Below are 21,443 nucleotides of genomic sequence, written 5' to 3'. Positions count from 1 at the left end.
AGAACTTCAGTTTTCAGACTCATCAGTCCATGCTACTACATTCTTGTCAGGTTGAGATCAGTCTCTTTGCCCTGAAGCCTACTGGGTGTTTAGAGGAGTTTCTTGAGGATAGAGGCTATATCTTATTCATTTTCTATCCCTCCAATATAGTAAGTAAGTGCTGTACAGAATAGGCGTATAGCCCACATTTGTCAAATGAAAGGATGGATGAATAGATGGATGGTTTTGGCTTTTATATTAGACTTTAAAGGAATGCTACAGTTTAGCTCTGTGGAAATTCTGGGCATGAGATGTGTACATACATGAACTGTTAGATTTGCTGAATATTGGATATCTGAAGGGAAATAGTGAGAAAATACTGTAACTGCAGTGGCTTACGCCTATAATCCCAGCACTTTGGGAGGCCAAGGCAGGAGGATTGCTTGAGCCCTGGAGTTGGAGACCAGCCTGAGGAATATAGGGAGACCCTGTCTTTACAAAAAACATCCAAAATTTAGCTGGGTGTGGTGGTGCACACCTGCAGTGCCAGCTACTCAGGAGGCTGAGGTGGGAGGATTGCTTCAGCCTGGGAAATTGAGACTGCAGTGAGCAGTCATGGCGCTATTGCACTCCAAACTGGGTGACAGCAAGACCCTGTCTCGAAAAAACAGTGTAGGGGGATGGGGTATGTTAGGTTTTACACAGTTCATATTATAAACTAGGTTAATACCAGTATATAAAACGAAATAAGTTAATGAAAGGCATGACGTTTTGCAGAAAAGGCGCATTACATCATTATTTAGAGGTTGAGTATTCTTTGTCCAAAGTACTTGGAACCACAAGTGTTTCAGATTTGGATTGTGTTAAGATTTTGGAATATTTATGTTATACTGGTTGAGCATCTCAAATCTGAAATGTTCCACTATGCATTTCCTTTGAGACATGTCAGCACTCAAAATGTTTCAAAAAATGTTGGAGCATTTTAGATTTCAGATTTGGGATGCTCAACCTGTACTATCAACAGAATAGTTGTTTAGCATTAAATAATATTTTGCTTAGCCCACAGGTTGAACAATCTTTAATTTTTCAAACTTGAATTTGAGAGAATATTGATCTTAGTCAGTACTCCTAGTTGAAAGCCTTGAAGTTTTAAAAGGAATTATCATTTTTTTAGTTCTTTATGTGTCTAGAACAGTTAGCTGACTGTATAAATTCCGAATCGGTGAAGTTTTACCATACTTTCACACCCACTTGTAACATTTTTTAGTGTATCTTCCTAGCAGCATTTGGTGTAAAAATACTCATATGTATACTGTTGGTTTTTCTCTAAGTAACTTTTTGTTTTTATCCTTCTTTTCAGGATCTGACTGGCATAGAATCTATGGATCAGTGTCGCCATACCTTGGAACAGCATAACTGGAACATAGAGGTATAATAGGATGCATTCTGAGCTTATTTCTTTTTGTCTGGTCTGATTAAGAATCAAAACCGTATGTTTTTCCATAGCAGGAATCTTTTCAGTAGATTTTTTTCAGAATTATGACTCAAAAATAAAAGTGTGGGAAGGTAAAGAATGTGAGAAAGTTTATAAAATCATAGAAAAATTTGTGACTAAATCCCTCGGTATAGTGCCCTACCCCCTACTGTTAGTTAGTATCTTGTTGGTAAAACAACTGGTTTTTGTATATTTAGTTTTTAACCAGATGTTTTGATGTGAACCTTCTTCTTACATTCTTTGAGATTGTCTGAGTAGTCGTGTTCTCTGCAACTCTTCTCCTTGACCATTGAATTAGCTAGAATTAAAACACTGTCAGTTGATAATGGTAATAGTGTTTTGTCCTCACTATAATGCCTCTGAATTTTTTTTTTTTTTTTTTTTTTTTTTTGAGACGGAGTCTTGCTCTGTCACCCAGGCTAGAGTGCAGTGGCATGCTCTCTGCTCACTGCAACCTCTGCCTCCCAAGTTCAAGCGATTCTCCTACCTCAGCCTCCTGAGTAGCTGGGACTACAGGCGCACACCACTGCACCTGGCTAATTTGTATTTTTAGTAGAGATGGGGTTTCACCATGTTGGCCATGCTGGTCTTGAACTGCTGACCTCAGATGATCTGCCCTGCTCAGCCTTCCAAAGTGCTGGGATTACCCGCGTGTGCCACCGCGCCTGACCATGCCTCTGATTTTTTATTAGCAAGTGTGATGTTAGTTGTTACTTTGAGATAGATCCCCAAGGATGTAAGCTCCCTAAGAACAAAGATTTTTTTGTTTTGTTTTAACTACTGTATTCCTAGCATATAACATGGAAATAAATATCTGTTGATGTTTCCCTTCCATTCTTAGTATATTAATAGTTTATACTGAGTGGATGCTGAATTTTGTCAAACACCTTTTTGATCTCAAATTACTGTTTTAATTATTATCTGCTATTTAAATAGGATGCTGGATTCCTAAAAATGTATTCCTAATATGATTTCATTATTCAACACATTTTTGAGCAATTAAACTCAGGCTCTGACATTATATTAGTGAACAAAAGTAAGTCCTTACTCTTTTTTAATTTTTTTAAGACGGGGTCTTGCTCTGTCACCTGGACTGGAATGCATTGGCACAAGCGTACCTCACTACAGCCTTTGACTTCTGGGCTCAAGCGATTTTCCTGCCCCAGCCTCCCAAATAGCTGGGACTACAAACATGTAACACCATGCCCAGCTAATTTTTAATGTTTTTGTGGAGACGGGGTCTTGCTATGTTGCCCAAGCTGGTCTTGAATTCCTGGGCTCAAGCAATCCTCCTGCCTCAGCTTCCCAAAGTACTGGGATTACAGTTGTGAGCCACCACATCCAGCCAAGTCCCTACTCTTATGGAACTTAATTCTAGAGAATTTCAGTTTGTAATAAATGATGGGAGGGGAACATAACACACAGGGCCTCTCGGGGAGTGGGGGACTGGGGGTCTGGGGGTCTGGGGGAGGGATAGCATTAGGAGAAATACCTAATGTAGATGACGGGTTGATGGGTGCAGCAAACCACCATGGCATGTGTATACCTATGTAACAAACCTGCACATTCTGCACATGTATCCCAGAACTTAAAGTATAATTTAAAAAAAATAAATGAATGCAAATGAGATGAGCATAGGAAATGGAACAGAGGATCTGGAGAGTTTTGCTTTTTGTTTTTTTGTCTTTATTTCTTTTTATTTTTTTTGAGATGGAGTTTCGTTCTTGTTGCCCAGGCTGGAGTGCAATGGTGTGATCTTGGCTCATTGCAACCTCTGCCTCCTGGGTTCAAGCGACTCTCCTGCCTCAGTCTCCCGAGTAGCTGGGATTACAGGCGTGCGCCACCACGCCCGGCTAATTTTTTGTATTTTCAGTAGAGATGAGGTTTCACCATGCTGGCCAGGCTAGTCTTGATCTCCTGACCTTCCGATCCACTCACCTTGGCCTCCCAAAGTGCTGGGATTACAGGCATGAGCCACCGCACCTGGCCTTGTTTTTTTATTTTTAAGAGACAGGTTTGGGCCGGGCGTGGTGGTTCACACCTATAATCCCAACACTTTGGGAGGCTGAGGCGGGCAGATCATGAGGTCAGGAGATCGCGACCATCCTGGCTAACATGGTGAAACCTTGTCTCTACTAAAAATACAAAAAATTAGCCGGGCGTGGTGGCGGGTGCCTGTAGTCCCAGCTACTCAGGAGGCTGAGGCAGGAGAATGGCGTGAACCTGGGAGGCAGAGCTTGCGGTGAGCCGAGATCGCACCACTGCACTCCAGCCTGAGCGACAGGGTGAGACTCCGTCTCAAAAGGAAAAAAAAAAGAGAGAAAGAGAGACAAGGTCTTATTCTGTCACCCAAGCTGGAGTGCAGGTTTGATCATAGCTCACTGCAGTTGAACTCCTGGGCTCGAGCATTCCTCTGACCTCAGCTTCAAGTAGATGGAACTACAGGCCCACACTACCACACCAGGCCCTAGTGTTCAAGTTTTTGTGTGAATATGTGTTTTCTTTTTTTTTTTTTTTTTTTTTTCTGAGACGGAGTCTGGCTCTGTTGCCCAGGCTGGAGTGCAGTGGCTGGATCTCAGCTCACTGCAAGCCCCGCCTCCCGGGTTCACGCCATTCTCCTGCCTCAGCCTCCCGAGTAGCTGGGAGTACAGGCGCCCGCCACCTCGCCCGGCTAATTTTTTTTGTATTTTAGTAGAGACGGGGTTTCACCGTGTTAGCCAGGATGATCTCGATCTCCTGAACTCGTGATCCGCCCGTCTCAGCCTCCCAAAGTGCTGGGATTACAGGCTTGAGCCACCGCGCCCAGCCCTATGAATATGTGTTTTCATTTCTCTTGGGTCTGTACCTAGGAATGGACTTCTCTGAGTCATATGGTAGCACTATGTTTAACCTTTTGAAGAGCTCCCAGACTGTTTTCAAAGTGATTATACCATTTTAAATTCCCAACAGCATTGTATGAAGGTCTCAATTTCTCCACACCCTCACCAACACTTGTTAATATTTGTCTTTTAGATCATACTCACCCTAGTGAGTGTGAAGTACTCTCTCTATGTGGTTTTGATTTGCATTTCCCTAGTGGCTAAAATTATGTTGAATATTTTTTCATATTCTTGTTGAACGTTTGTGTATCTTCTTTGCAAAAATGTCTATTCAGGTCCTTTGCCAGTTTTTAAATTTGATTATCTTTTTCATATTGAGCTGTGAAAGTTTGTTTTTGTTTTTGTTTTTTTGAGATGAAGTTTCACTCTGTGGCACAGGCTAGAGTGCAGTGGCATGATCACGACTCACTGCAGCCTCCACCTCCCAGGTTCAAACAGTTTTCCTTCCTCAGCCTCCTGAGTGGCTGGGACTACAAGTGCCCCATGCCCGGCTAATTTTTGTATTTTTACTAGAGGCGAGGTTTCTCCATGTTGGCCAGGCTGATCTTGAACTCCTGGCCTCAAGTGATCCACCCGCCTCTGCCTCCCAAATTGCTGGAATTACAGGTGTAAGCCAGCATGTCTGGCCAGTTTGTGTTTTTTGAGACAGGATTTCTCTCTGTTGCCCAGGCTGGAGTACAGTGGTACTGTTATGGCTAACTGCAGCCTTGACCTGCCGGACTCAAGTGATCCTTTCACTTCAGCCTCCTGAGTAGCTAGGACTACAAGCACACACCACCACGCCCAACTAATACTTTATTTTTTTATTTTTTGTACAGATGGGGTCTCGCTGTATTGACCAGGCTTGTCTTAAACTCCTGGGCTCCAGTGATTCTCCCACCTTGTCTTTCCAAAGTGCTGTGATTACAGACATGAGCCACCATGCCTGGCACTTATCTGATATTTGATTTGCAAATGTTTTCTCCCATTCTGTGAGTTATCTTTTTACTCTCTTGATAGTGGTTTGTGGTTTTTGTATTTTGGTTTTTTTGAGAGATGGAGTCTTGGTTTCTTGCCCAGGCTAGAGTGCAGTGGCATGACCATAGCTCACTGTAACCTTGAACTCCTGGGCTCAAGAAGCCCTCCTCCCTTACCCTCCCTGATAGCTGGGACTACAGGTGCATGCCATCTTGCCCCATTCATGATAGTGTAATTTGATGCAGAAGAGTTTTTCTTTTTGATGAAGTCCAATTTATCTACTTTTTTCTTTTGTCGCTTGTGCTTTTGTTGTCATATCTAAGATACTTTTGCTTAATCTGAGGTTGTGAAGATTTATACCCTTGTTTTAAGAGTTTTATAATTTCAGCTCTTATATTTAGGTTTTTGATGTATTTGATGTATTTGTAGTTACTTTTTATGTATAGTGTGATCTAGGGGTTAATCCACTTTCTTTTGCATGTGGATGTCCAATTATCTCACCATCATTTGTTGAAAGATTATTCTTTCCTCAATGAATTATAAAACTAGGGGCCTACTTGATATTAGCCAAATTTCAAGTTTGAAGCGAGTAATTGAGTTTAGAGGGCACACTGCCCTCCGAAAGACCACTTTCACTTCTGAAACCACCTGCAGTTTCAGATGGTCGCAAAACCATCTTCAGATTTGCTAATTCACTAGAACTCACTGAAAGCTGTTACAGTCATAGTTATAGTTTATTATAGGGAACATATACATTAAAAGCAGCTGACGGAAGAGACAAATAGGGCAGAATTAGCCAGGTGTCATGGCTCATGCCTGAAATCCTAGCACTTTGGGAGGCCGAGGTGGGTGGATCACGAGGTGGGGAGTTTAAGACCATCCTGGCCAGCATGGTGAAACCCCATCTCTACTAAAAATACAAAAAGTAGCTGGGCGTGGCAGTACCTGCCTGTAATCCCAGTTACTCGGGAGGATGAGGTGGGAGAATTGCTTGAACCTGGGAGGCGGAAGTTACAGTGAGCCGAGATTGCACCACTGCACTCCAGCCTGGTGACAGAGCTAGACTCCGTCTCAAAAAAAAAGAGAAAAAGGGGGCAGAGTCTAAAAGGATTTTGGACATGAAGCTTGCATACTAAAAGGATTTTGGACATGAAGCTTGCATACTACGCTCCTGCAGAGTCAGGAGACATTACCTTCTTGGCATAGATATATGACAATATGCATGAAGTATAGTAGCCCCCTCCTACCCACAGTTTCACATTCTGTGGTTTCAGTTACTCGTAAACAACTGTGGTTTGAAAATTTTAGGTGTAAGATTCCAGAAATAAACAATTCATAAGTTTTAAAATGCATGCTGTTCTGAGAAGCATGATGAAATCTCACTCTGTCCCACTCTACCTTACCCAGAACGTTAATTATCCCTTTGTTCAGTGTCTCCACGCTGTATACAGACCCACGTGTTAGTCAATTAGTAGCTGTTATCAGATCAACTGTTGTGCCATTACAGTGCTTTTGTTCAGGTCCCCCTATTTTACTTAATATTGGCCCCAAAGCACAAGAGTAGTGATACTGGCAACTCAGATATGCCAGAGAGAAGCCAGGAAATGTGTCTTTTAAGTGAAAAGGTTAAAGTTCCTGGCCAGGTGTGGTGGCTCATGCCTGTAATCCCAGCATTTTGGGAAGCCAAGGTGGGTAGATCGTGAGGTGAGGCGTTCAAGACCAGCCTGGCCAAGATGGTGAAATCCCGTCTCTACTAAAAATACAAAAATTAGCCGGGCATGGTGGCAGGAGCCTGTAATCCCAGCTACTCGGGAGTCTGAGAGGCAGCAGAATCGCTTGAACCCGGGGTGGGGAGTGAGCTGAGATCGTGTCACTGCACTCCAGCCAGCGCAACAGAGTAAGACTCCGTCTCAAGAAAAAAAAAGGGTTAAAGTTCCTGACTTAATAAGGAAATAAAAAAAAAATTGTATGCTGAGGTTGCTAAGATCTAGCTTGTGTTTGTGAAATTGTGAAGAAAAAGAAATTCATGCTAGTTTTGTTGTCACACTTCTGCAAAAATTGCAGCCACAGTGCATGATAAGTGCTTAGTTAAGATGGAAAAGGCATTTTCTGAGTGGAAGACATGAAGAGAAACAGCTTCCGATTGACAGCATTCAAGTTTGGTACTATACATGATTTCAGGAATCTACTAGAGGTCTTGGAATATATCCCTGTGGATAAGGAGGGACTACTGTATTGCCAACCACGGAAGCTTCAGTGCTTCCAGAGTATTTATTAGGGCATCATTACATAGGCATGATTGATTTGCTTGGCTGCCCACATGGTTGAACTCAATCTTCAAGTCAACTGATACCAAGTTGTCCAAAGTTCCCCACCCTAAACCACATGGTTGGTCTTTCTGGCATGGCCAGCTTTCACCCTAAGACTACTGGGTGTTGCAGCTGCAACCTAAAATCTGGTAACAAAGACATGCTTATCAGGTCTGACATAGATTACCTCCCAAAAGGCAAAGGCCAGATATCTCTTTGGGTAAGGCCAACTTTTTTTTACTACATTGAGATAAATATCTATTTTAAGGACAGAGTTCAGGAGGGAATGAGTGTTTTAAACTGCGTATCAGTAGTCTGGCAGGAGTTGTATTAGGATCTTTATGTACGGCCAACTCATTACATTTTTAGATTAACTCTGAGAAATATTGTTCCTTTATTTTGCACATAAGGAAACTGAGGCTCATGTTTTTTTCTTCTTTATTTTTTATTTTTAGAGACAGGGTCTCGCTTCATTGCCCCGGCTGGTCTCGAATTTGTGGTCTCTGGGCTCAAGCAATCCTCTCACCTCAGCCTCCCAAAGTGTTAGGATTACAGGTTTGAGCCACCGCACCTGACCTAAGGCTCATACATTGAGCACCTTTTCTGAGAGATGGAGCTAGGATCAGACCGAAGCTTCTCTGCTGCAAACCCCTTCATCAGATGCCACTCATCAGGACTGCTTCACTGCATAACTCCAGGGTTACCGCCCACATTGTATTCTCTGAGGATGGCTTTTCCTGGGATTGTACAGTGAAGCACTTTATATCCCAGCAACCCTAAATAATACATACCATCTGAATAAAGGCAGTGTGCTTGCTGCATAAATGTAGCTTCCAGACAAGTTTCCTCGTCTCCTCTACTGTGTATGCATTCTGGAGCCATCTCTCCACATTGCCTCCCAGTATAGCCGGTTAAAAGGTCCGTGAAGGTACACTCCTCAAGTGACCTTTTGGTGTATTACTGGCCATCCTATTTTGGAATACCACGCAATAGTTGCCTCACCTCTTTTTCTGGGTTGATTTGAGCGTCACTGAAACTCTTGCTACTCTGTTTTCCTTCTCAGGCTGCTGTACAGGACAGATTGAATGAACAAGAGGGTGTACCTAGTGTTTTCAACCCGCCTCCATCACGACCCCTGCAGGTTAATACAGCTGACCACAGGATCTACAGCTATGTTGTCTCAAGACCTCAACCAAGGGCAAGTTATTTCATAGCTGGAATTTCCCCCATTTTTATTTTTAAGTATATTCACTTGGTTATATTGATCTCCCTGTGACAGGAGCAAAATAAATATTTAGAATGTAAACCTGTTAGTTAGACTTGGCCCCTTGGGTATATAATTTTGCCTTGATTCCTCAAGGAATTGTTATAGAAACTGCTAAGTTTTTTGTTTTCTATTCTTTGCCAGTTATTTGGAGAGTGTTTTCTATCTCTTAAGTTACAATTTGTTTACTCAAGTTCTTTGTTGCTTCAGTTTACTTAATCTTAAACTACTTTTGAGGAAGTACATGGAATCTTTGTAGGAGCTTTGGCCACGTCTTTGAAATTAGCCTTGAAGGGCTAGTAGCAAGGAGGTGGTTCACTTAAATTTGACAGATATTTAAGAGCACTCCAATAGCCTGGTATTTTGCTACTGGGGATCCAGACATGAATAAAGAGCCAATCTTCCCATTTCAAATTCAATTTTTCACAGTCTAGTGAAGGAAGTCAGATGTGTACCTGATAATGAACTCTGAAGAACTTCTTGGACTTTCTTTTTCTTATCCTTGGGGTTATACTCACTTCTTATACTTTTATACTTGCATTTAGAATCCTAAGAGAACATTCCCTTTAACATTGCAACAGTTAGAATTTTCTCCATCATCAAGCCTTTTTGTGGAGTACTTGATTTTTGTTTTGTTTTGTTCTGTTTGAGACAGTGTTTCACTCTGTCACCCAGCCTGGAGTGCAGTGGCACAATCTTGGCTCACTGCAGGCTAGACCTCCTGGGCTCAAGCAGTCCTCCACCTCAGCCTCCTAAGTAACTGGGACTACAGGTGTGCGCCACCATCCTGGTTAATTTTTGTATTTTTTGTAGAGATGGGGTCTTGCTATGTTGCCTAGGCTGGTCTTAAACTCCTGAGCTCAAGTTATCTGCCCACCTCAGCCTCCCAAAGTGCTGAAATTACAGGCTTGAGCCACTGCACTTGGCCTACTTGATGTTTTAAAACATGTTTCTAAGTAGTGCTTTGTGGTTTTCTGAAGTACAGTAGCAGATTCCCATGTCAGCCGTGGGGCTCCAGAGCTTCCTGTCCGCAGACACAGAAAGTGTCTCAGGTTAACACAATGTGACATCTGTGAAATGCTTTATAAACTATAGAGCCCTGGATGTATGCTAGTTTTAATAATTAATAACAGCAATAATAATTAGCATTATTACTAAGATAAGCAGCTATATGGGGATTTGTCATTGTGGTTAATACAATTATTTAACATTTATATACCAATGTCCAAGGTTAGTAATAGTGATTATCTTTCTTCCTATTTCTATATACATTATTTTAGGTTTTTATGTTTGTGTGTTTTGTTTTGGGACAAAATCTCCTTCTGTTGCCCAGGCTGGAGTGCAGTGGCGTGATCTCAGCTCACTGCAACCTCTGCCTCCCAGGTTCAAGCGATTCTCCTGCCTTAGCCTCCCGAGTAGCTGGGATTACAGGCGCCCACCACCACGCCTGTCTAATTTTTGTATTTTTAGTAGAGATGGGGTTTCACCATGTTGGCCAGGCTGGTCCCAAACTCCTGACTTCAAGTGATCTGCCTGCCTTGGCCTCCCAAAGTGCTGGGATTACAGGTGTGAGCCACTATACCCAGCTAATTTTTGTATTTTTAGTAGAGACAGGGTTTCACCATGTTGACCAGGCTGGTCTCGAACTCTTGACCTCAGGTGATCCATCTGCCTCAGCCTCCCAAAGTGTTGGGATTACAGGCGTGAGCCACCGAGCCTGGCCTATTTCTGTATACCATATTTTGATGTATAAATCTAAAAAGGAAAGAATGAGTATGTATCATTTGGGGGACATTAACTTGCAACTGAATTTGACAAGTATATAAGTAGCTGTCAAAAATAAGTATTAAAGCAGTTTTGGTTTTTGTTTGTTTGTTTGTTTGTTTTTGAGACAGAGTCTTGCTCTGCCCCCAGGCTGGAGTTCAGTGGCGCGATCTCAGATCATTGCAACCTCCACATCCTGGGTTCAAGCGATTCTCCTGCCTCAGCCTCCCCAAGTAGCTGGGACTACAGGTGCATGCCACCATGCCTGGCTAATTTTTGTATTTTTAGTAGAGATGGAGTTTCATCATGTTGGCCAGGCTGATCTCAAACTCCTGACCTCAGGTGATCCGCCCCCCTCAGCCTCCCAAAGTGCTGGGATTATAGGCAGGAGACACAGCTCTGGACCTTAAAGCAGATTTAATACAAAAATTATGCAAAAAAGAAAATGATAGTAAGATGAAATAAGACCAAGGATGGTGGCACTTAGGAAGGATGAGGTGGCCAGGAAGAAGGAACTGTATTTTAGAGGAACAAATCACATGGAAGGACAAAAAAGAGTCAGAAAATCTGACCTAGCCATTTGATAAAATATTAGAGATTGAGAGAATTGTGTCTAACTTTGTTTTTGGACTTTCAGGGGCTGCTTGGATGGGGTTATTACTTGATAATGCTTCCATTCCGGTTTACCTATTACACGATACTTGATATATTTAGGTATGTACCTTTGGATTTATGTGTTAGTAGAATAGTAAGACTTCAGAGCTCAAATTTAGGCCAAAATAAGTTTTATGCTCTATCAATGTTGACTTGCCAATTTGTCATGAGATTGAATACTCTTCCCGAACTGTCTTTTAATACAGTATAAAAGTATTTTAAATTGTTGAAGCATTGGCAGGCATTGTGAAATGAAATTGTTTTTACATCAGTCTTACCTATTGTTTGCAAAAACCAGTCTGGCTATATTGTCTCCCCCTCCCCCAACCATATTTGTCACCTCTACACTTCGTAGTTGATGTCCACACCCTTTCCTTTCTAACCACTGTCATCTCCTAGCTTCAGACTCCTTAGAACTTTTTTCCTAAACTACTTCTCCACCTGACTACTCACAATCCCAACAAATTCTCTTGCTCTGAGATTACCCAGTTTGCCCTTGATTCCTCCCACAATAGTTGGACCTCTCTAGACACTCCCGTTATACCTTTTCTTTCTTTCTTTTTTTTTTCTCTTTTTTTGAAACAGAGTCTTGCTCTGTTGCCGTCGCCCAGGCTGGAGTGCAGTGCCACCATCTCGACTTACTGCAACCTTCACCTCCTGGGTTCAGGCGATTCTCATACCTCAGCCTCCCAAGTAGCTGGGATTACAGGCATGCGCCACCACGCCCGACTAATTTTTGTATTTTTACTAGAGACAGTAGAGATGGAGTCTCATTTTGTTGGCCAGGCTGATCTTGAGCTCCTGGCCTCAAGTGAGCCACCACGCCTAGTACCTTCTGTACCTTTTCACTTTGCTCCAGCAACCCCTAGGTTGCAAACACTGGACCCTTTTATGTATATACCCACTTGCTTCATACCTTCACCTTTCTTCTAGCTTCCTTCATGTACCATTAAAAGAGCTCATCATTGGAAGCTACAGAGGGTCCAGGGCCAGAAAATGAGTGGGGCATAACTTCCTAGCACGTCACACTTGGGTTATCTGGCCCAGAGCCAGATATGGGGAACTAAAATGTTCATGGGCATCCAGGCGAGCAGATGGAGCTGGGATATGTAGTCTGGGCCTTGTGTATACGGGGAACCTGTACCTCCCTTCAAATATGGGACAGCCTTTACCCTGCTGTAGGGCACAGAGTCTGAAGGTGTGAGTCCAGCAGCTGCATAAGTACAAGGGTCAGATAGTACCTTTTATATTGGCCCCTTGGTGTTTTATGAGGCTATTGGCTTAATGACTTTCTTGCTTTAGCAACGTTCTTCATGGTCATCAATTAATTGCTTAGTACTCTTTCCATCCCCGTTTTATTTAAGAATGAACAGGTAGAAACCTTTAAAAATCATAATGAAAACTAAGTTGACATCTCTGTTTTTTTCTAAAAAATAAAAAAAGCTGATTGTCCTACATTGTGTAGATTGTAGGAATATTGTATAATGAGGAAAAAAAAATAAAGCCTTTAAGAGATAATTCTAAAATGCTTAATTTCAAAGAAAGTAGTTAAAACATCAGGCTACTAAAGAATTTCTAACCATTCCCCCACATATACAACTTACTACATTTTGTGCTTTTAATTCGCTCTGGAATGTTTGTGTTGATGAATTTGGTTTGATTACTCGGGAGAAATTCCAAGTAGAATTGTATACACGGGGAATTTGTTGGGATAATGAATTTGTTCACTTTTTGTTAAGGAAAGTATTATAGTTTAGTCACCTTGTCTGTGCTGAAAATTTTCCAAGTAAATGAATATTGTTTGCTTTCCCAGGGAAAATATGCATGGCATGTATTACTAATTTTAATGCAGCTGTATCATCCAACCGGCTTGTTTAATGTTAGGTAACACATTAGCCTCTGTCCCATTGCCTTCTCTGGAAACCCAAAGGATAAATAAATGGTACTATGCAAATAGGGTAGGCCCTTTGGAAACAGATGTGTGATACCATTAGGTATGTATTCTTCACTTTACAAGAGCTGCCAGTACTCCACATCTGCCAGGGTACTGTGGAGCAGTTTTATAACTTCCTCCGTGGATACCATCAACAATAAATCATCAAGCAAAATGTACTTGCCCCTTTGAAGAGCAAGTAAATCATAACCGCAACTTTAGATTTGAAGTTCCTATCCGTAATTTGAATAGTTTGGGGTTGTGAACTCAATATTCAAAATCCCAGGAAAACAAAGGAGAAGGAGGAGCAAGTAGGACAACCAGAAAGTGACCTCTGTTCTAAAGCACTGTCCAGTAGAACTCTCTGTGATGATAGAAGTGTTCTGTATCTCCGCTGTTCAATATGAAAACCATTAAACATGTGGCTGTTGAGCACTTGAAATGTGGCTAGCATTACTAAGGAACTGAATTTTAATTGTATGTAATAGATTTAAATTCAGAATAGCCACATTCGACTAGTGGCTACAGTATTTAGATGGTGCCATTCTAGAGAGTCTGGATGCATAGCCTGACACATGATCTTTTTGGATACTGTGTCTTCCCTTCCAAATCCTTCTAGCCCTAAATTGTTCCACAAAAAATACTCAGAATTTATGTAGGCCAGTGTTGGAATTTATAATCCCAGTAGTTTGCATTCTTCCTGAACAAGCAGTAGAATAACACTTGCTGCTTTATGGCTTTTGAACCAGACTCTACTGTCGGATTTGATGGTCCACTCACAGACCATTCACCTCCCTTTGTTGCGATGCCTCTGGCTATGTTACAGGAATCTGTACAAATTGGCCCACTCCATATGCACTATAGTAAGCTGGATTCATGTGATATTTATTCCTTCTTCCCCAGGTTTGCTCTTCGTTTTATACGGCCTGACCCTCGCAGCCGGGTCACTGACCCCGTTGGGGACATTGTTTCATTTATGCACTCTTTTGAAGAGAAATATGGGAGGGCACACCCTGTCTTCTACCAGGGAACGTACAGCCAGGTCAGTGCCGCAAACCATGTAGATGCCAACTTACTGAGATGATTCTACCCTCAAAGGAAAGCATAGCCCAGTACTGATCATGTCCTTCTTTTACTTGAAAACCTTAATTAGCTCTTCAGTGCTTACAGGGGGTAATAAAAAAAGACCAAACCCTGTAGCTGGCCCCTCTTTGATCTAATGCTGCCCTTCTTTTGAGGTCTTTTCTGCATAACTTACTTTACCATACCCTCAGTTCCAGCTGGCTCATTCCCTGAACATAGTCCATACTTGCCTACCTCTGTGCCTTTGCTTTTGCTGGTCCCTCCATATGGAATGCCTTCCTCACATTTTTGCTAATTGGAATCTTACCAGTCCTTCAACTAGCTCATGTTGCTCCCCACTTATAACTATCCCTGATTGTTGTGCCCTGTCCTCCCCTGTCTCACAATCTAGAATACTAATATTTCCCTTTGTTCTTCCATAGCTTTTAAAACTTGATAGCAATTTTATATTCTTTCATATATTATTTGTGTTCATGTCTAATCTCTGCTACCAGACTGTAAGCCCCTTGAAGGCAAAGCCTAAATCTTCTTTATCTCTCACAGAATTGAACAAGAACGTAGACCATAGACTCAGGGTAGCACATCTCATTCAACCTCAGCTATGTAGACCTTTGACTCAAGACCTGACCATTCAGGGAAGGAAAAATTAGAGTTCTGTGGGTGTTAGGTATGTCCCTAGTTTGCCAGAGAAATACATAGAATTAACACTATGGGAATAGGAAAAACTATGGGAATGCCGTGGGAATAGGCACAAGGGGGTTCTATTATGCAGCCTCCAGAATTCCTGAATCTATCTGGAGAAAGAGAAAAATGCTCACCCTTGCTTCCTGCTTTGATTTTCCCATATCTGCTTTTTATCATAGTCAGTCTCCTCGGTGGCTGTTCCCACCCCACTCAACAAACACTGAGCACCTACTGTATGCCAGGCAGTGTCCTCAGTGCTAAAGATACAGAGATGAGTGAGATGAGCACCTCCCGTGTACCCTCTCTGCTATGATCCTGAGGGTAGACCACCCTTGGCCATGTCAGCAGTTGTACCGTATAGTGTACTCAGGAGCACGCACACGCAGGAGCACGCACACTCAGGAGCACGCACACGAGTCTTGGATGAAAGTCTTTGAAAGTCTTTTACACCCTGTGCTCTTTAGAATGCCTTTGGATCGTACAGTCCATCATTCCTACTCCATATGGCCTAGGATCAGGGTTGTCTTCACGGTTATTTTTTACTTACAAGGATGTTGTAGCTGTGAAGTAGAAAAATTCTCACCTCCCTTTCATATGGTCAGATTCTCCTGTTTTTAATCTTCCTTAGACTGTGGGTGCAGCTGACTTTTCTGTGATTTGTTGGGAACCTGTATTTGTAAGCCTGTCTACTCTCATGTGTCTGTTACAGTTTGAATCCTAACAACACTAAAACCTTTTCATTAAAGCTTGTTAGCATGGAGTTTCTATAGGGAGAGCAATGCCAGGGGTGTGAAGGTAGGAGCTCAGGAATTTTCTGATTTCTCGCTCACCTTTTTTCCTTATTTTTTCCTTTTGTTCTTAAATACATAACTGTATCCATTAGGACCCTTAGCCTAAATATAAGCTCAAGGCACAGTCTTCGTAATAATGAGTGCTCTTGTTTCTCACAGGCACTTAACGATGCCAAACGGGAGCTTCGCTTTCTTTTGGTTTATCTTCATGGAGATGATCACCAGGACTCTGATGAGTTTTGTCGGTAAGTGGATTGATTATTTTCCTTCTCTTTTCTGACTCTTTCTGGTGACAGTTCGTAGTCAGCAAGTTGTTCTCATGACCTTTTCGTACCTTTCCACAGCAACACACTCTGTGCACCTGAAGTTATTTCACTAATAAACACAAGGATGCTCTTCTGGGCATGCTCTACAAACAAACCTGAGGGATACAGGGGTAAGTTATGTTTCTTCTGCCTCATTCAGGTTGTTGGAGAATCTTTGGAATAGTCTGGAAAGACATGCCGTGCCATTTATTACAAGAGTGTTCGTTCTGTGGTAGGATACGATGCTAGTTACTGTTTTATATTGTCTTATTTAATCCTCTCAGCAGTCCTGAGAGATAGGGGGTCATATTACCTTCACTTTATGGTTTAGGAAACAGGCTCAGAGAGTTTAAGCCACTGGCTGAAGATCACACAATTAGCAAGTTTTATTTTTTTGTTTTTTATTTAATTAAAAATTTTTTTTTTGAGATGGAGTCTTGCTCTGTCACCCAGGCTGGAGTGCAGTGGCGCAGTCTTGGCTCACTGCAGCCTCCACCTCCTGGGTTCAAGCGATGGTCCTGCCTCAGCCTCCTGAGTAGCTGGAACTACTGGTGTGCGCCACCACACCTAGTTAATTTTTTTGTATTTTTAGTAGAGACAGGGTTTCACCATGTGGCTTCAGACTCCTGGACTCAAGTGATCAGCCCACCTCAGCCTCCCAAAGTGCTGGGATTACAGGTGTGAGCCACTGTGCCCCGCCATAATTAGCAAGTTGTAGCATATGATTGGGTCTGCCAGATTCTAAAGCCCATTCTTCACATTCAGCATTGCCAAAGCCTGCCACATTCATAGAAATATCCAGTCTTGGCTAGCAGCTTGCCTTTAATCTTAATGGGCTTTTACTGAAGAGTTTATTCTTTTCATCAACAATTTTAACAGAGCCCTTGCATAGTGAGTCAGTTGTTTGAGTACCTTGAGTACTAATATGGATTTGGAAAGTTCAGATCTTTAGAGATAAGTATTTTTAGGCGTTTAGTAAAAGATATGAAGGCATCCAGTGAGGAAGAATGTAGTCATTTTTGCGGCTACTTGTATCCAGCAACCTTTGAGTTTATATTAGCATGCCACATACTGTGCCATGACTTTAGAACCAAAGATGCGGCAGATGTTGTCCCTGCATCCCGGAATCTGAATCTTCAGCCTATTTGTTTTTAAACATCCAAATTCCTGCATGCATTTTGCCATTCTAATACAGCTTTGACGGGGGCGAAAGGGAGGTTGTGAGTAGAAGGAAGGTAAGGACTTTTTTTAATAGAAGTTTATAAAATCTCTTATTTCACACCATAAGGAAAACATAGATAAAACTCTGTTATGGTAAAAAGTTTAGTCATTTGGAAACCAATTTTCTTTTTGTTTTTTTTGTTTTTTTTTGAGACCAAGTCTTACTCTGTCACCCAGGTTGGAGTGCAGTGGTGCGATCTTGGTTCACTGCAGCCTCCACCTCCCGGGTTCAAGTGATTCTCCTGCCTTAGCCTCCCAAGTAGCTGGAATTACAGGGACGTACCACCATGCCCTACTAATTTTTGTATTTTTTGTAGAGATGGGGTTTCATCATGTTGGCCAGGCTGGTCTCGAATCCCTGACCTCAAATGACCCAACCACCTCGGCCTCCCAAAACTGCTGGGATTAAAGGTGTGAGCTACCAGCCCAGCCTCAACTTTCTATTAATAAACTTCTTTGGAACAGAAAAACTAACCTTTTTACGGGTAGAGAAAAGATACATGGGGAGAAAGGGTAAGGAAAGGATTAGGCAAGAGAAAAAAGATGATGGTGGAGATTATCATCAGTATCATCAAGCTGAGACTTGCAGCCTTGTGCCCTTTTATGTTTGAGCCCTTGTACAGGGAAAAACTGCCAGATTCTTTATAGATCCTTTTCCTACCATCAAGTAGACATTATCCTTGAACTCTGCAGCCTTCCCTGGCATCATCACAACAACCACACCGCCACCAGGAAAGCCTGTCTTATTCTAGTCAAGCACCTAGGGATAGGCATGCAAATTGATAACAAAAACAAAAGATTACAAAACTGGGAGGAACTAGGCATGGTGGCACACACCTGTACTCCCAGCTACTCAGGAGGCTGAGGTGGTCAGGTCACTTGAGCCCAGGAGTTGGAGACCAGCCTGAACAACATAGTGAGACCCTGGCTCAAAAAAAGAAAAGAAAGAAAGAAACTAGGAAGTGGGGAAAGGCAGAGACCAAATGATACCTCCCGTCTTCCTCAACCAGGATTAAAATAGTTCTCTCTCACTCATTGTGAAAAGTCTAAGGTTGATCTTTTTCACCGTCAAGTCCTGCCCTTGATCTGTTGGGTCTTTTTGTCAGTCTCACAGGCTTTACGAGAGAACACCTATCCATTCCTGGCCATGATTATGCTGAAGGATCGAAGGATGACTGTGGTGGGACGGCTAGAAGGCCTCATTCAACCTGATGACCTCATTAACCAACTGACATTTATCATGGATGCTAACCAGACTTACCTGGTGTCAGAACGCCTAGAAAGGTACAAGGGAGTTCCCTTCTGGAACAGAGAGAGACCAGTTGTAAATTTGGAGGGCTGACCTGGGGCTCTACCAATACTGACTTCTTCTGTGCATCAGGCCACTGTTAGCTTTTAGCTTTGCCCATTTATCGTCAAAATATTTACATAGTTTGACCTAAATTACTCTATATCAGGTAATCTGTTCTTAGAGATGTTCAAAATAAAGACAAGGGCTGGGTGCAGTGGCTAACACCTGAAATCCTACCACATTAGGAGGCTGAGGCAGGAGGATTACTTGAACCCAGACTGGGCAGCAAAGTAAGACCCCATCTCTACAAAAAATAAGAAAAAATTAGCCAGGCATGGTGGTACATGCCTGTAGTCCCAGCTACTTGGGAGCCTGCGGTGGGAGGATTGCTTGAGGCCAGGAGTTGGAGGCAGCAGTGATCTCTGATTGTGCCTCTGCACTCCAGCCTGAATGACAGAGCAGGACGCTGTCTTTAAAAAATAAATGAATGAATAAACAAAATAAAGACAGGCCTCTATGCTCAAGAATGTACATTGTGGTATTTAGAATAGCCGAATACAATATAAAGAACTTTGATGTAAAAAAAAAAAAAGTGGAATGGCTATAATTCCTCTCCATTACATAAGTTATGTACATTAATTATAGGAAATCCTAAAACCACAAAAAAGCACAAGGAAGAAATTTAAAATCACTGATAATCCTGCCACCACTTGAACATTGTTATATATTTTTTTAATTTTACACACAACACACACCCCTCTATATGTACACATTTATTTGTAAAATTGAGACAATACTTTTTTACAACCCTTCTTCATGTAAGAATGTATCACAGCCTTTTCCCTCATCATTAAATATTCTGCCACATTTTAAAAATTACTGCATAACATTCTATTATCTAAATACATCATAATTTAACCAGGCCACTCTTTTTGGATTTTTGGATTACTTTCTGTTTGTTGCTATAATAAATAGCATACATGGAGATAATTTTTTTGCAATTTGTGATGGTTTCCTTAGATTAAAATTTAAATTCCTGAAAGTACAGTTTCTGGGTGAGACAATATAAGTATATGTTTACGACTTTTGATTTGTAATGCCAACTTGCCCTCAAGAAAGTTAAACAAACTTAAATTTATGGAAAGCTTTTAATAACATGGGGACATGCTTGTTACATATTAGAAAAATGCAGAATCAGGCCGGGCATGTTGGCTCATACCTGTAATCCCAGCACTTCGGGAGGCTGAGGTAAGAAGATCACTTGAACTCAGGAGTTTGAGGTCAGCCCGGGCAACAAGGTGAAACCCCATCTCTACAAAAAATACAAAAATTAGCTAGGCGTGGCGGCACACGTCTGTAAGCTGAGGTGGCAGGATTGCTTTAGCCTAGGAGGTTGAGGCTGCAGTGAGTCATGATCGCACCACTGCACTCTAGCCTGGGTGACAGAGCAACACCCTGTCTCCAAAAAAAAGAAAAAACAAGGTCAAAACCCTATAAATATAGTGTTATTTTAACTGTGTAAAAAAATGTAGGCCGGGCGCGGTGGCTCAAGCCTGTAATCCCAGCACTTTGGGAGGCCGAGACGGGCGGATCACGAGGTCAGGAAATCGAGACCATCCTGGCTAACACAGTGAAACCCCGTCTCTACTAAGAAATACAAAAAACTAGCCAGGCAAGGTGGCGGGCGCCTGTAGTCCCAGCTACTCGGGAGGCTGAGGCCGGAGAATGGCGTGAACCCGGGAGGCGGAGCTTGCAGTGAGCTGAGATCCGGCCACTGCACTCCAGCCTGAGTGACAGAGCGAGACTCCGTCTCAAAAAAAAAAAAAAAAAAAAAAATGTATAGAAGAGGAAACTTTCTGAGGTAACTGAAATGTTCTTTCTTGATTGAAGTGGTGATTATGTGGTTACATTTATCAAAATTCATTGAATTGTACATTAAGATCTGTGCATTTCATTGCATGTAAATTTTGTCTTAATTTTTAAAGAAAGTATAAAGCAAGAATGTTTTATCTGTTCAACTATTTTGATTGGCTAAATATTTTGGGTAAGACAAAACAGAAATTTGTTGGAGAGAAAATAGGAGCTATGCCAAATGTTATATAGTGTTTTATCTTTGATTAGGGAATCTCTGAATCACTCTGAAAACTCTACATTTTCAGATCTGCTACAATGTGTATATGGATGTATATGTGTGTGTTTTGGTTTTATGAGATCAGTACAAAAATGCAGTAACCCAAAATATGATGTTGATGATCCCTTCATAATAACAGTACTGTGTTACATTTGTTAGAATTAGGGGAAAAATTTTATTGTAAAAGAGGAGAGGACAACTTGCTGTTTTCTTTTCTGCCAAATTAAACTGAGATAAAAGGTGGCTTATTCAGATTCTGCCATGCTTTGCTTTTGGAATCCCTTATGGCAGTGTGAAATAGTCATCTGCTAAGAATATCACCGTTTTTACACACACACACGCACGCACGCGCGCGCACACAGAAAATTTCAGTATAAGAAAACAGAACTTGTGAGAGTGCTGTTTTTCTTCTCTTGCTTTTGATCTGTTCACAGGGAAGAAAGAAACCAGACCCAAGTGCTGAGACAACAGCAGGATGAGGCCTACCTGGCCTCTCTTAGGGCTGACCAGGAGAAAGAAAGAAAGAAACGGGAGGAGCGGGAGCGTAAGCGGCGGAAGGAGGAGGAGGTGCAACAACAAAAGTTGGCAGAGGAGAGACGGCGGCGGGTAATGGACCTGTGGCTTTACTCCCTGTGGTTCCCAAACTGCCGAGACTTTGCCATCTTGGTCTTAAGTGTAAAAGGAATAAATGATAGCCACTTTA

The 21,443-nt window shown here is 42.0% G+C and overlaps 1 protein-coding gene across 2 annotated transcripts in view; it reads left to right on the top strand.

The window, feature by feature from the left end:
* Nucleotides 1–21,443, top strand: part of LOC105480940 (Fas associated factor family member 2) — a 60,575-nt gene that overhangs the window by 31,265 nt on the left and 7,867 nt on the right. For both annotated transcript variants that reach the window (XM_011740145.3, XM_011740144.2), the window contains exons 2-9: nucleotides 1,340–1,408; nucleotides 8,683–8,817; nucleotides 11,285–11,361; nucleotides 14,138–14,276; nucleotides 15,952–16,037; nucleotides 16,137–16,228; nucleotides 18,425–18,602; nucleotides 21,175–21,346. In XM_011740145.3, coding sequence (XP_011738447.1) covers nucleotides 1,361–1,408; nucleotides 8,683–8,817; nucleotides 11,285–11,361; nucleotides 14,138–14,276; nucleotides 15,952–16,037; nucleotides 16,137–16,228; nucleotides 18,425–18,602; nucleotides 21,175–21,346 — 927 coding nt within the window. In that variant the 5' untranslated portion in view covers nucleotides 1,340–1,360. The remainder of the gene's footprint in view (nucleotides 1–1,339; nucleotides 1,409–8,682; nucleotides 8,818–11,284; nucleotides 11,362–14,137; nucleotides 14,277–15,951; nucleotides 16,038–16,136; nucleotides 16,229–18,424; nucleotides 18,603–21,174; nucleotides 21,347–21,443) is intronic.

This window comes from Macaca nemestrina, chromosome 6 (genome assembly GCF_043159975.1).
Source record: "Macaca nemestrina isolate mMacNem1 chromosome 6, mMacNem.hap1, whole genome shotgun sequence".
Lineage (NCBI taxonomy): Eukaryota > Metazoa > Chordata > Mammalia > Primates > Cercopithecidae > Macaca > Macaca nemestrina.
The sequence above is the reverse complement of the archived record's forward strand: the minus strand, read 5'-3'. Positions and strand labels throughout refer to the sequence as shown.